This window comes from Meles meles, chromosome 2, assembly GCF_922984935.1.
Source record: "Meles meles chromosome 2, mMelMel3.1 paternal haplotype, whole genome shotgun sequence".
Taxonomy (NCBI): domain Eukaryota; kingdom Metazoa; phylum Chordata; class Mammalia; order Carnivora; family Mustelidae; genus Meles; species Meles meles.
In genome coordinates, this window is record NC_060067.1 from 141,463,771 (window position 1) to 141,478,952 (window position 15,182).

Genomic DNA, 15,182 nt, shown 5'->3' on the forward strand with positions numbered 1-15,182 from the left:
AAAATATGCGAGTAAACAACTATAGTTTCTAATAAAGAGACCACCAATTTAAACTGAATAAATCTAAATAGCTTAAAAGAATATAAAAATAAGAAGAAACACTTTATAAAAAACTCAAGAGGCATCAGGAGATAAAGAACAATTTTTTTGGATATCTACCACACAACTCCTCTTTTAGATACATCAGTAGGTATGTAGCAGTCTAGACGGAGCACTGGCTGATTTAGTTTAAATTCTATTCACTGCAAATTTGCACTTTTAAGTCACAGAGAATACAAGACTTTTTAAAATAGGGTATTAGTGGTGCCTGGGTGGCTCAGTCGTTAAGCGTCTGCCTTCTGCTCAGGTCATGATCCCAGGGTCCTGGGATCAAGCCCCGTGCCAGGCTGCCTGCTCCATGGGAAGCCTGCTTCTCCCTCTCTCACTGCCCCCTGCTTGTGTTCCCTCTGTCACTGTGTCTCTGTCAAATAAATAAATAAAAATCTTTAAAATAAATAAATATAGCACTAAAAGAGGTCACAGAAAACATGACCTACATGTTTACATTGACAAAGATGGTTTTCTTCATTTTATTACAATGTGAATTGCCAGCTGCGGGGAGATCGCTTCAAATCACGTCTGTGGCTAGTAGAGTGTGAACCAGCTCCCGAGGGTCCTTTCTGAATCCCTTTCACATTAGAGCTGCTCCATTTCCCAGACTACTCTTCAGCTCAAGCTCCACGTGGAGCTCAAGCTCAGCTCAGCTTCTCTAAACAGCTACCTGGAAACTGAAAGGCAGGAAGAGGTACTAGGTGGAGAGGGTGTCTGTTTCTACCAGTGAGTTCAGTTAGAGGCCCCTGGGTCTCTGATGCTCTATTTAACAGGTGCAGCTGCGATGTCAGTGCCTGCTCCTTAGCTTCCATCACGGCTGAGACACAGAGGCAGGGCATCCCTTTTACTACCACAGGTTAAGTCAAAGACGATGTGGTCCTAGGGCCACTCATGGCAGCGGATCCCGACGGCTGCAGCTTCTTGGTGGTGGCAGAGTGAGCCAGTGCTGCCACACAACTGGTGCTCCCTGAGACTCATCTGCTCCACTGGCCCTTCCAAGAATTTCATGAGCACCTGACTTTTTTTTTTAATTCTTGGATGGTCAACATATAGTGTTATGTTAGTTTCAGGTGCACAATATATTGAGTGATTCAACAATTTATGAGCACCTGCTTTCACCATATTAAATCTTTGTCAGAACTGTACACAATGGGTTCTTGTAACAGACTCTTAATGATGGTATTTAAAATGTCTAAAAAATCTTTTGGTTTTTGCTGTGGGACTAATGAAGTCAAGATTAAGTAATATTTTCCCTAAATAAAATAATTAGCCATATAAGAGGTATTTTTTTTTTTTTTTGGTGAAAAATAACAGAAGTGTGGGTAAGAATACTGCAAGTCATGGAAATGATCTTTAGAAATGTAAAATTTTAGAGTTACCTCAACGTCCCTCAGTGGTGGACTGATATAGTAGTACAAAAACTGCAAACAAATATAAATAGGAGAGGGATTGAAATATTTTCTTACTTGACTGCAGCAAACACATTATCTCCATTTTGAACAATTGTGCAGTTTTTCTTTGCTTCATTTGTACCAACATATACAGGAAGTTCATCAGGAGAATCCCTGTTTAAGCAAAAGAGATTAAAAATTTAGCTGCCCATGATTTATCAGGCAAGTAGAATTTTAGGCCTACAGACAACAATTTATGTATGCAGGTTTTTAAGAAACTGGAACAAATTTGCCAGGTTCCTAGGAGACTTAGAGTTTAAGTTTCTTAGGAATATCTATAACAAATCTTACTTATAGAAGAGATCCTAAAATTAAAATTCTTATTCCTAGTTACCTATATACCTAAATACAAAGAAAGGGGGAATAAGGCCTGTCAAAAGGAGGGAAAAAAGGATTATATGCAATCCTCTCTACCCGTTTTATAGTCTACGAAAAAAAAAAGGTGGAAAAACAAAAAGAAACAGGATAGTAAAATGTGAGAGGTGAAAGGATAAAATTTACACACACACACACACACACACACACACACACACACACACACGGCACCAAATCCTTTTATTTTACAGTCAAGGAAACAGTGGAGAGACAAAATGACTCAGCCAAGGTCCTAGTAAGTTAATGGCAAAGCAAAAAGCAGAATTCATATAACTCAATCCTCAGTCTTGTGTGCATTCTGTAGTACCACAATCCTTTTCTTTTAAGATTTTATTTATTTGAGAGAGGGAGAGAGCATGAGAGGGCAGAAAGTCAAAGAGAGAAATAGACTCCCCACTGAGCAGGGAGCCCAATGTGGGGCTTGATTCCGGGACTCTGGAATCATGACCTGAGCCAAAGACAGTTGCTTAACCAACTGAGTCACCCAGGCACCCCACAATCCTTTTCAGTAGGCACATTTCTTCTACTTCATCTATTATCCTACAGTTAATCTTTAAACAACAGCATCTCTACTTGTATAAGTGGACAAGGTATTTTATCTCTCAAGCTACTTCTATTTCTTAACACTCCAAGCACTTGCATGTATATCCATTTAATTCTTTTTTTTTTTTCCTTTTGGTGAGAGAGAGCGAGCAGAAGCAAGGGGAGCGGCAGGCAGAGGGAGAGGGAGAAGCAGACTCTCTGCTGAGCAGGGAGCCCAATGCGGGACTTGATCCATCCTGGGATCATGATCTGACCCGAAGGCAGATGTTTAACCAACTGAGCTACACAGGCAACCCCCATTTAATCTTAATATTCCTACTAGGTAGATACAATTATTATCCTCATTTTTACAAGAGGAAACTGAGTCACAGAAAGTCACAATGACTAAAGGTGACTGGCACATAGTCCGTCAGATAATAGAACCAGTCTGACTCCAAAGCACATTCTTAATTCTTACGGCCCCTGGAAGCACATGGCTAATTTAAGTCATGGCAATTCTCTAAATTATCTTCCTTGGGCTAAAAGAGTGTTCCTAGACCCAAAAAGTAAAGAAAATTTATAACCACAAAGGAAAAACCAGTGAGGTTAAACCTAAAGAGTTCACTCATCCTAGGGTAGGTTAGAATGGCAATATCAAGAACATCAGATGCCTATGTATCCGCTAATCAGAGGGAAATATGTCCTCCATCTTGGGTGAGTCCAGCAAATGCCTTTTTATACCCATTAGAAGGCCCGGTAGCTGCATTTTAGAGAAGAAAAGATCCTTTACCTGAAATACCCCATGTGGAATTGAGTTTTATTATCTCCAATAACAATGGTCTGGAACTCAGGAGGATCATAGTAAAATCTCCAGTGAAGGTTAAAGTTCAGGCTTGATGATTTTTTCTTCATTTTATGTTTTCCGGCAAGGATATCATAAGGACCCACTAATCGAAGTCCAAGGCTTGTGGAAAGTGAATCTATAAATTAAGTAAGTTTATGTAGACAATAACTTTCTGAAGGCAGACAGGAAATAATGTCTTTTATTTATAAACTACTTCTAAGCAATTTTCTTAAAAACAAAAACCACAAAACTTCCAAAGTGAAAGAGTTTCAGTTATATTTGAAGACATTAGTTATACTTAATGAAAAATCAGAGCAATGAAAATGTGGCACTTACACTTTAGATTTTCTCTTAAATTTACCACTGATTACATTTCAAACATACTGCTGTTTCTTATTTTGGCCAAAGCAAAAACGGTTTTGTATTCTCATGGGCATTTTAGAGCTTAGAACACTTACCTTATCTCATTACTATGTTGTTGTTAGTCTCAAATATTTGTAGCACACCCATATTAAGGGAGAGACATGATAGACAGTAAGTGAATGTGCACTAAGGAGGGTAAACAGTTTAATAAAAAAATGTATTTAATGAAAACATTTCCATTCCCTTCCCTCTACCTCAGCTAACTGTCACAATTCCTTTGTCTCTGGCCAACCCTAACCCTAGATGATTCCATCTTCTTTCTCCCTCCACAGATCACAAAGGGAGATTGCTAAATAAAACTAGAATTATGGAATGTAAACTTCAAACATATGTGTTCAAAATATGCTTTTACAGCATCAGGTGGGTTCCTGGTGCTTCTTTAAGAGAGAATGAGCACTCCAGGCAGGACCTGGATATGTGAGGAGATGGGGATGGAGAGAGGAAGAAAATTCTGACGAGGCAACATGAATAAAAGCCTAGAAACAGTTTATTTAGAAGGGGGAAAAATAGTTCAGCTTAGCTGGAGCTTAAGATAGCAGACACTAATTTTCAAAGCAACAAAAACACTAAAATCACCCATCTCATTAGCCTATAGACATAACGAGGTTATTAGTCTGGTATGCAATAACAATGTTTTCCTGCCTGTATGACTATATATAGAGTTATTTTAAAGGAAATCATGCTGTTTTGTAGTGTTTTTATTGTTTTCCATTTTTTCTTCACTCAAATTTTCTGATTATTTTTCCAGACATTTACTGCTTGTTATTTTTTTACTCTTCTAAACAGTGCTTCAATGAATATCTTTACTAATATATGGCTTTTGGTTTGTTTTTGTTTTAAGTAGGCTCCACACCCAGTGTGGGGCCAACAGGGGTCCTGGGAACTGATGACCCTGAGACCAAGACCTGAGTCAAAATCAAGAGTTGGATGCTTAACCAACTGAGCCACCCCGGCACCCCTTTGCTAATACATATTTGTGCTGTCATGCATATTTTTAGACAAGTTGCTGCATAGTTTCAGTGTTCTGCTATATGCCAAAATTCACTTTTATCTACTAATCCGCATTTCCATCAGTAGCATATGGGAGTACTTCTCTCCCATCTGTGAAAACATGTGAAAAGTAACTTTGTCACAACCATTATCAATTCTTTGTGCATCCTTTCAGAGACAGTATAAGTACACATAAGGTACATAAGAATATGTGTGTCCTTGACTTTTAAAAAAAAATACAAATGGTAGCACTCTATACACATTTTCTTTCTCACTTGAAATATTTCAGGCACAATACTTTATCATTACCTAAAATCTACCTTGTTCTTTTAAAATTATGAATATCCACTGATAGATGTGTTAATGATGGGCTTTAGGCCATCTCCCATTTTTGTTTCAATAAATATCACTGAACATAATTTTTAGTTCACCTAATCCTCAAGTTCCTAGAACTAGAACTGCTAAGTCATACTAAAATTCCTGCAACGTATCAAAGCACTTGTTTTCTTTCAAACCCTCATCAAAGTGCACTGTGAAATTATTTACCTTTGCCAGTGTAACAGGAGATAGTCACATATTATTACAGCATTATTTTATATCTCTCTTAGGAACAAGTTTGAAAAAGTTCCTTTTCTGTGAACTTAGATCCTTGGTGCAGTTTCCTACTGTCTTTTCCACTGGTAGAAGCAGGAGAATGATTCTGAAGCAACTCACCAGCTGGGCTTTCTGGATCAAGTTCTTCACAGAACTTCCAGAAGTGATAAAAGTCTTCAGGCAGAGAAAGCTTATAATGATTTTCTACTTCTTTTCGAAGATCGCTGGAGACATCAGCTTCACAGGATTTACTTTTCTTCACATCAACTGTTTTTTCACACTGAAAATCAGCATACAAAACTTTGTTTCTCCAAAAGTAACAATATTGCTCATTTTTGTTCATCCAACTCTGAGAAGCATGTTTTCCTTACAACTCTACAAATGGTATTTCTTAACAAAATCTAGGGATTCTTTTGGGCAAAAAAGGAAAACAGTATAATATATAGTGATCAAGAAGGATGCACATAGCAAGTCTTTAAATATATTTCTCTAAGATAATGGAAACAGAAAAGAAAAAATATAAAAGAAAAAGTAAAGAGCAGGAAGAATAAGAAAGAGGAAGTTGGTTTTGCCTTCTTTGGGTAAATAGGTCATTATGCTTTTTGTTTAAATAGATTCAATGATCACACCAGAAGTCAACTGTCAGAAATAACTGGATAATAGGATTTACCAGCTAAAACTATTATTTCAGAAAAAGCCCCTTAAAGTCAGAACTATGTTACAAAACTCAATCTCTAATATCTCTGCAATATGTTCATTGCGTAAGTACACTAGGTTTTATAATGCCTATTTGATAAATGTCTGTAAAGATAAAATGTTGGGGCACCTGGGTGGCTCAGTGGGTTAAGCCTCTGCCTTTGGCTCAGGTCATGACCTCAGGGTCCTGGGATTGAGCCCCGCATTGGGTTCTCTGCTCCGCAGGGAGCCTGCTTCCCCCCTTTCTCTGCCTGCCTTTCTGCCTACTTGTGATCTCTGTCAAATAAATAAATAAAATCTTTAAAAAAAAAAAAAAAAGATAAAATGCTGATGGGCGCCTGGGTGGCTCAGTGGGTTAAACGTCTGCCTTTGGCTTGGGTCATGATCCCATCCTAGGATGAAGTCCCGAGTGAGGCTTCCTGCTCAGCAGGGGGGGTCTGCTTCTTCCTTTCCCTCTGCTCCTTCTCTCTATCCCTCTTGCTCTAAAATAAATAAATAAATAAAACCTTAAAAAAATAAAAAGGATAAAATTCTGAGTCAGAGATTACATATCTTTAGTTTTGTAAATAGCAATCAGTTTTTCCTCTTTCTAGGAACCTAGATCCTTTCTTTTTGGACTACATTTCTTTCTTTTTATTCTTCCTTTCCACCTCTATTAGTGCTTCTCAACAGGAGTGACTGCCTCCCAGGGGCATATATAGTAATGTCAAAACTTTTTAGTTCTCACAAATTTAGTAGGAGAGGGAGCTGACATTTAGTAGAGGATAGGGACGCTGCTAAGCATTCTGCAATGCACAGGGTTAGCTCCCTGAACAAACACTTAAACAGGCTCAAAATGTCCACAGTGTGAGGCTGAAAAATTTTGAGATATTTCTCATTCAAACTTATATTCTTCCATTCTCCCAGTAAGCTAAAGTTTACTGTTGTTACTTTATGTATCAAAGTCTACACAATATATTTATGATTTGGATGACATACAAGAATGTTCTTGATAGCACTGTTTCTAAGAGCAGAAAAGAGAACAAATGAAAATGCCTATTGACAAGAGGATTAAAAGTTATAGGATTTCAAACAATGGGATATTCCGTTTAGTGAAAAGGAAAACAGCCACACACAACGATATAGATCAGTCTTAGTAATATAATGTTGAATGAAGGAAAAAAGTCCTTTAAGTTTATATGCAGCACAATAGCCTTCTTAAATTCAAAAACAACAAATAAATACTGTTTGTGATAAGGCTATAAAAAGAAGGCAAGGGAAAACATGAGGATGGCAATGGGTTCACAGGTGTTTTTTATATTATTAAATAAGGTAAAAGAGAACCATGCATTGACAAATAACAATTTATTGTGCGAAGAATTTTAATGTGTCTGAAGTCATAAAAAATTAAACAAAAAGGCTGTTGAAATATGGCTCCAAAAATGCAAGCTGATAAGTAACAGTAAAAATGGTAAGTAATAAATAATACTAAATAATACGTATTATGCACTTACCATGTGGCAGGTCACTGTTCTAAGTGCTTTCTCTTAAGAGTTAGACACTATTATCCACATTTTACAGATGAGAAAACTTAAGAACTTTCCTAAGTCCCTAACCCATAAGTGGAGCATTTAAACCCTGGTGGGCTGGCTCCAAAGCACAGATTTATCCACTTTATGCTGCTTCTCCAGTTACATACAGAACAGCAGGGACCGTATCAAATGCTGACCTATTCTCCTTTGTTTTTACAGCAGTCTTTGGTTAGGCTTTCAAAGACTCGTTCAAATTTAAGATGTTAGAAAGAAAAGCCTTATACTACCTCGCTAAAAGGCAGTTTTTCCTAATGGTTAGGCTGCCTGGGTTGACTCCTAACCCTCCTGCTTTCCAGCTGTCACCTTAGGGAAGTTACTTAACCTGTGCCTTATTTTCTCATCTACAAAAAGGGCATGTAGAACCTCTATCACAGGGTTGTTAGGAGGAATAAGTAGTTTGTAAAAATACACAGAATAGTCGTAGCACGTAATATTTAAGTGCTAGCTATTACTGTTAGCTATGGTCTCTATAGACTCATTTTCATCTCTGATATTTTACTTCTAATACTATCACTCAGTCAAAGCAGTTTATAGCACCTTCAATGGGAAATAAAGATTTTTTTCAGCTTTGTCTTAACTCACACATGATTTCAGCATCCTCAAATCCCCAGTAACTAGAATTTAGGGCAGCTGTCCCCTTCACAGGCTACACTCACCCTTCACTCTTTATCTAGAAAGCATGACCCAAAATAAGTAATGCCCAGAACTAAGGTCCTCTAGCAGATAGCTTATTAAGCTAACACTGTCCTGCTCTACCAGTTTATAATACAGACAGAGTAATTCTGAAAACTATCCTTATCACAATGACACTTCTCTCCTGCCTGCCTTTCCTAAGAGCACAGCAGTATTTGCAGAACTTCTGAAATTGTATAAAAGTATGAGAATGTGCAAATACTTTGTGCCCCCCCCCATTAGTGAGTGCCTTTACGATTAGGTCCCTCTTTCCCATCTCCGAGTGCAGCCAGGCCCAACTCCGCTGTACCCAAACATCCTCTACATTTATTTCTATTTCTTATCCCTTATTTCTCTTTTCTTCCTTCAAAGGTCATGTGCAACTTGAATTGCCCTTAAAAGATTTCCTTAGCAACCCCCTGGGACTTAGATCCTACTTCAGTGTTTCCACAGCACGTTTGCAACAACAGCGTTACAATGCCCAAGAAAACATTTGCAGTAAAATATATATTCCCTGTGCCCAGCTTCCGCAGGCTGGGGGCTGTACATGGGGCAGTGGCTGCACCACGCATCTTGAAACTGCGGCGTCCGGCACAGTTCCTGGAGTATAATCGGTTTCTAATCAATCTGTCGCTGGTTGAACCAATGAACCCACTGGTTGTCTTAATCGGCTTCCCCAGGAACCGCACCGGAAGGAGAGCAGAAAATGAAAATTTCAAAGTTCTTTGCTCCAAACCCTGGCATAGCAGGAAACAGCGGCCCTGCGCAGACCGCCGTTCCTGCACACACAGCAGCGACTCAGTGATTACTGGGTAAGTGCAACGTGCTGTCCCTTGCTGCCTCATCACCCAAAGGGCCTTGAGGATCCCACACATCCTCTGTAGCGGTACCTGCTGCCCCTCCCCGCCGGGCCTGCGTTTCCCACCACCGCCGGCCATTCTGTAGCTGCAGCGCCAGCAGAATCCCGCGTCCTGCCGTTGCTTCCGATCGCCGCCGACTGCTTCCGGCTCAAGAGACTCCCGTCTGAATCTTGCGTAGCCGCGGCCGCGCAAGTAGAACGGAAAGGCTCCGCCTGAGCCCTGCCCCCCAGGATCCGAGGAGGGGCTGGCCGAAGCTCCACCCACTCGCGCGCGGAGCGTGTGGGCGCAGCTGCAGGCGCGCATCCTGGCTGTCTCCCTACGGTTTCGCAGGCTAACGCCAGGGATGTTCCTGAGACCCCAGAGTCCCGAATTTGGATCCGTTAAGATGGTCCGGCCTTCCTTCTCAGGTGTTTAATAGTGGCAAGGCTGGATGTCTGGTAGTGCCCTCAAGCAAAACTCTCGTTTTCCCTTATTTGTATATATTTAAAAGATTAATCGTTGTGTTCCTCTTTTCCATCTCTCTCCCTCCTCCACTCTATTGGTATTAGTGGGCACTAATTCATCCTTAATTATCTCTCAGAAGGAAATCAGTTTCTCTCATTGTTTCTTGGTGAATCATGTTACAGTTTGGATGGCGTTTTCCACACCAGAACCATCAACTATCAGCATTCTGAAGAGGGCTTGTTAAAAATTCGGAATCTTGGGCGCTATTCAGACTTACTGAATCAGAATCCGCATTTTAAGCAAGATCTCCTATATGCACATCAAAGTTCCAAAGGAAGTTCATTTAAATGAGCTCCTGGGGTCTCCTTCACTACCATCCTGGAAGATCTCAGGAATTAAGATCCTCTATTTCCCAAATCTGTATCTTCCCATTTCTTGATTTTATGCCATCATTTTGTGGAAGACACCTCCCAAGAGTTGATTGAGCAATGTTACAGGCCAGTGTCTTTTTTTTTTTTTCCTTTTCATTAGAACTTGCATGTCTGTAACTGTCTTTATTCTGACTTAATATAGAATTCTCCTTTGAAAATAATTTTTTTATTTTTTTATTTTTTAAATATTTTCTTTATCTATTTGACAGGGAGAGAGAGCTCACAAGTAGGCAGAGAGGCAGGAAGAGAGAGAAGGGGCAGCAGGCTCCCGGCTGAGCAGAGAGCCCCATGTGGGGCTGGATCCCAGGACCCTGAGATCAGGACCTGAGCTGAAGGCAGAGGCTTAACCCACTGAGCCACCCAGGCGCCCCTGAAAATAATTTTTTTTTAAGATTTTATTTATTTATTTGACAGAGAGAGAGAGATCACAAGTAGGCAGAGAGGCAGACAGAGAGAGGAGGATGCAGGCAACCCACTGAGCAGGGAGCCGGATGTGGGGCTAGATCCCAGGACCCTGGGATCATGACCTGAGCTGAAGTCAGAGGCTTAACCCACTGAGCCACCCAGGCGCCCCAATTTTTAATCAGAATATTAGAGGTTTTGCTTCACAGTGTTTTAGCTTTCAGTATTGCCACTGAGAAATCCTGCCTCATGATTCCTGTTCTTTATGGGTGACTGACATTTCCTTCCTTCCTTCCCCCCTCTCTCTCTCTTTCTCTCTCTCTCTTTCTCCCTCCCTTCCTCCCTTCCTTCTGTTTTTAAACAACACAGATTTACTGTCTTACAATTCTGGAGGCCAGAGTACAAAATCAGTATCAAGTGGGCTAAAGCCAAGAAATAGGGAGACATTTACCTACTTCATCCTTGGGTGACTAATTTCTTTGTGTGTAACCTGTTTCTGTTTTGTTTTGAATCAAGAAGTTTTAGGTTTTTCCTCTTTATTCCCAGCATTCTCAGACACAATCATGTATCTTGGTTGTGGGTCTTTTCTCATTTTTACTGAGCTGGTGGTATTTGGTTGGCTGTTTTTCATCTTGAAACCATGTCTTTTAGTTCTGGAAGTTTTTCTGGTGTTGTTTATTTAATAATTTTCTCTTTTCTATTTTATGTTCTTCAGTTCTGGAGTTTTTGCTGATACTATTTAGTTGCTAATGTCCTCTTTCTTTCCCTTCCCTCACTGTACCTCTTCTTTTTTGGAAATTTGTTGTTCAGATGTTTGATCTTGAATGATGTGTTTCTCATTTGTCTGTTCTATTTTGTATCTCTTTTGTCTTCTTGTTCCACTTTTCTAGATGATTTTCTCAATTTAATTAGACAAATATTATATCAATTTTTTTTTTATTATATAGGCATGCCTTGGAGATACTGTGGGCTTGGTTCCAGACCATGGCAGTAAAGCAAATATGGCCATAAAGTGAGTCAAATGAGTTTTTTGATTTTCCAGTTTATATAAAGTTATGGTTACAGTATACTATAGTGTATCAAATATGCAATAGCATTATGTAAAAAAATGTGCATCCCTTAATTTAAAGATAATTTATTACTGAAAATTCCTAATTTTCATCTAAAATTTGAGCAGAATCTTTTTGTTGGTGGAGGGTGTTTCCTTTAAGTTGATGGCTGCTGACTGATCAAGGTGGTAGTACTGAAGGTTCAGATAGCTGTGGCAATTTCTTAAAATAAGACAACAATGAAGTTTGCCACATCAGTACATAACTGGGTGAACTGGGGAGGCCTGTGGGTCCTCAGGTCTCCAACCAACCCATGCCCAGGATCTTGCTGGAGGCTCCTGGTCTCATCGCAAGAAAAGAATTCAAGGATGGACCGGGCATGCTGGTTGAGTGGTGCATGTGAAGAGTTTATATATTATTAAAGAGAGAGTACACTCTCAAGATGTGAGGGGGGCAAGCTCAGGGCTATTCCCCCACCCCCTGGGTTTTGGTCTCTATACTTTATTGACAGTTGTTAACTAGGGGGTGGAATATTTATTATTTGAGGAGGGGATTTTTGGGGGGAGTAGAGTTTTATACCTTTTCTCCCTTACTTGGTCAGTATTACTGACATTTTTTCCCTCTGTTCCCTTCTTTCCCTCCCTTCCCTCCCTTTTTTAAGCAACACCGATTTATTATCTTACAATTTTGGAGGCCAGAGTTCTTGTTTTGTTTCAAGAATTTTTAGGTTTTTCTCTTTTGGATCTGAGAAAGTGGATGCAGTGGTAAAAGCTAGTTTATTCAATACTGCTGCCAGATTTCACAGGGTGGTTTTGTGATGTGCACATCTTCCCCAAGGGGCTAGCACCAAGGGTACCTATTATTTCAGCCTATATAAGGCCTATTGCCCTTCAGACTCCAGTGTGTGGTTGGGTAGAATTATATATTGAGACTCCTGGGGAAACCACATATCCCAGGGTGTAACTACTCTGATGTTTGAGGTTATCAATGCAAAAAAATCTTTGAGCCATATGGGTTGGGTGAAGATTAGTTGCTGTAGAGGACATCTGGGTGGCTCAGTCGGTTTAGAGTCTGATTATGGCTCTTGGGTTGTGGTATCAGGATCCTGGGGTCAGACTCCGTACTTGGCAGGGAGCTTGCTTTGCCTCTCCCTTTGCCCCAAGCCCCGCTTGTGCTCTCTCTGTCTCTCTCTCACATAAATAAATAAAACCTTTAAAAAAAAAAAAAAGAAGAAGAAGAAGATTGGTTCCTATAGGCTGTGAGAAGGAGATAATTGAGAAGGGCACATAAGGTTATGGGATAACTCACTGTTTTCAGTTTCTGGAACAGCTGGGCCCACCTGGAAGAGTTATTGTGTGTGCAGTTGGCATGTACACATCCTGCTTTTATTCTGGGAAATTTATGAGCATAGTTGAGGGTAAAATTAGAGTGATCATGGGTGTGCAGTGGTGTCTACCTGGGCCATGATCCAAAACATGGATATAATATTGGGGTTTTTTGTGGACAGCTGGATCTGGCGTAGGCCCAGTGGGTGACATCACAATCTGTATTCTTTATCTCCCTTTTTCAAATAAAGGTTTTATTTATTTGTCTCAGAGAGAGAGAGAGTGAGAGCCCGCGCACACAGGAGTAGGGGAGTGGCAGACAGAGGAAGAAGCAGGCTTCCTGCTGAGCAAGGAGCCCTATGTGGGACTCCATCTCAGGACCTTGGGATCACTATTTTTATTTTCTAAACAAGCATACCACGTTTTGCACTTAGCTCATTGAACTGAGACATTGGAAAATTGTTTGACGGTCCAAGAATTTGAGTAACTCCCAAAGTAAAATGAGGAAGTGCCATTACTTGGAAGCTGACCCATCTTTTGGATTTGTCTTTGGTGTTATTTGGCAGCACTGACTCAGAAATTAAGTAAAAATTAATTCTTGAGATGTCTCAGGTGGTGGGAGTGGATTAAGTCCACACATGTCCGATTTGGGCCAACAAGCATACCATCTAGGGGAGAGGAACTAGGTCAGTATAATTTTTTTTGGAGGACAGTTACACTGAGAGAATGAGTGGGATAAAACAAGGGTAAGAAACATCTTTTTGAGGATGTAAATGACAGATTCAACAGCTAGAAAGGTTTTCCCCCTGAGAGATTATGTTGGAAAGATTTATGAGATAGTTTTCCCTCTACCCCTATGGACTTGTGCAAGTTAGAGCAGTGATAAGAACAAGTAAAGGTGTCCATAGAGGGCAGGAGGTTTTTATATGCCTCAGATGGGGGCATTTGTGTGAAGTCTATGTTTCAGTCCTCTCCAGGGTGTGTGCCTCACTTTTGGATGGACTGGAGGAGTGGAGGTGGTCTAACCCTTCCCCCAGAGATGTTCTGGTAACATGGATACTGGTGACTTCCTTCATAACCCGTGACAGGCCAATTCCTAAAAGACTGTATCAGCTAAGGAGGTTAATGGGTCTCTTCCCAAATGAGAGGAGTCGTGTGTTCCCTTGATGATTTTCCATTGGGATCCATGGGGAAGTGTCACCTTTTGGTCTTGTGTTCATCACCTCTCAGAATTTAGTTGGTAGACATTGTACTGAGCCCAGTTTATTTTCCTTTCTGTATATTGGGGCCTTTGTCAGAAGACTGGCCCATGAGGGAGTCAGGCTGCCTATACTGGGAGGGCTTCCAAGGCTGCATTTTTAGCCACATTGCCTGCTCAGTTATTTCCTGTAATAATATCAGTCTTTCCCTTCTGATGGCCTCTGCATTGGATTACAACCACTTCTGTGGGTTCTGGTACTGCTTGTAAGAGATCAAGGATCTCTTGATGATGTTGTATGGGGCAAGTTTTAACAGTGAAAACCCCTTTTCCAAATGGCAGTATGAGCATGAAGAACAAGAAAGGCATGCTTAGAGTCAGTGTAGCTGTTTTGTCCTTCCCTAGTTTTAAGGCTCTAGTTAAGGCCATGAGCTCAGCCTTTGTGCCACTGTATGGGGGAAGACCTTCTGCTTCTGTGACCTGGTGAAAGTCTACCATGGTATGGCTGGCCCCTTTAGTCCTTCTTTATAAAACTGCTGACATCGATAAACCATATATTGTCTGGGTTATCAAAGGTTGGTCTTTTAAATCTGGCTTATTGGAATAGACCTGTTCTGTGGTTTCCATACAAGCATGAGTAAGTTTTCATCTCCTTCAGTTGGTAGAGTAGCCAGGTTAGGAATTTGACATAGTTTAAGGATCACCTCTAGAGTAGTGTCTGGTATTTAGTAAGGTGCCCTCCCGTTAGCCAGTGTGTTCTTTAATCTCTAGGTCTCCCTGTACCTGGTGTGGAGTTTGTACTTCCAGGGAGTGACGGAAGGTTAATTTGGTGACTTCCTCCACCAGCAACACATCAGCAGCGACTGCCCTCAGGCATCCCAGCCATCTGGTTGCCACTATGTCCAGTTGTTTAGAAAAATAAGCCACTCGCTGTGGGGCTGGCTCTAAGTTTTGAGTAAGTACCCAATGTGAAGGGCTGTAAGTTTAGGAATTCTCAGCACAGGGGCTCTTGAGAGGAGGCTCCTTTCTCCCCCACCCCCAGACTCTAGTTTTTTTGAAAAGCCACTTGTGTTTTCTTGTTCATTTGAGCGGGTCAGCATCTGGCCCCTTTAAAACATCATACAGTGCCTTAGCTATCAGTCCAAACCCTGCAATCCAGATTTGGCAAAAGCCTGGCAACCCTAGAGACATTCTAAGCAGCTTGGTTTGTTTGTGGTGGACCCACACGCAGTATAACTTCTTGGC

General features: G+C 40.6%; 1 protein-coding gene across 1 annotated transcript in view; it reads right to left on the reverse strand.

Annotated features, from left to right (window-relative positions):
- Positions 1–9,244, reverse strand: part of LOC123937014 (histone PARylation factor 1) — a 30,161-nt gene extending 20,917 nt beyond the window's left edge. Inside the window, exons 1-4 of the mRNA XM_045997490.1 lie at positions 9,119–9,244; positions 5,410–5,569; positions 3,229–3,418; positions 1,557–1,655 (exon numbers count right to left, since the gene is read on the reverse strand). Coding sequence (XP_045853446.1) covers positions 1,557–1,655; positions 3,229–3,418; positions 5,410–5,569; positions 9,119–9,166 — 497 coding nt within the window. The 5' untranslated portion in view covers positions 9,167–9,244. The remainder of the gene's footprint in view (positions 1–1,556; positions 1,656–3,228; positions 3,419–5,409; positions 5,570–9,118) is intronic.
- Positions 9,245–15,182: the final 5,938 nt, after the last annotated feature.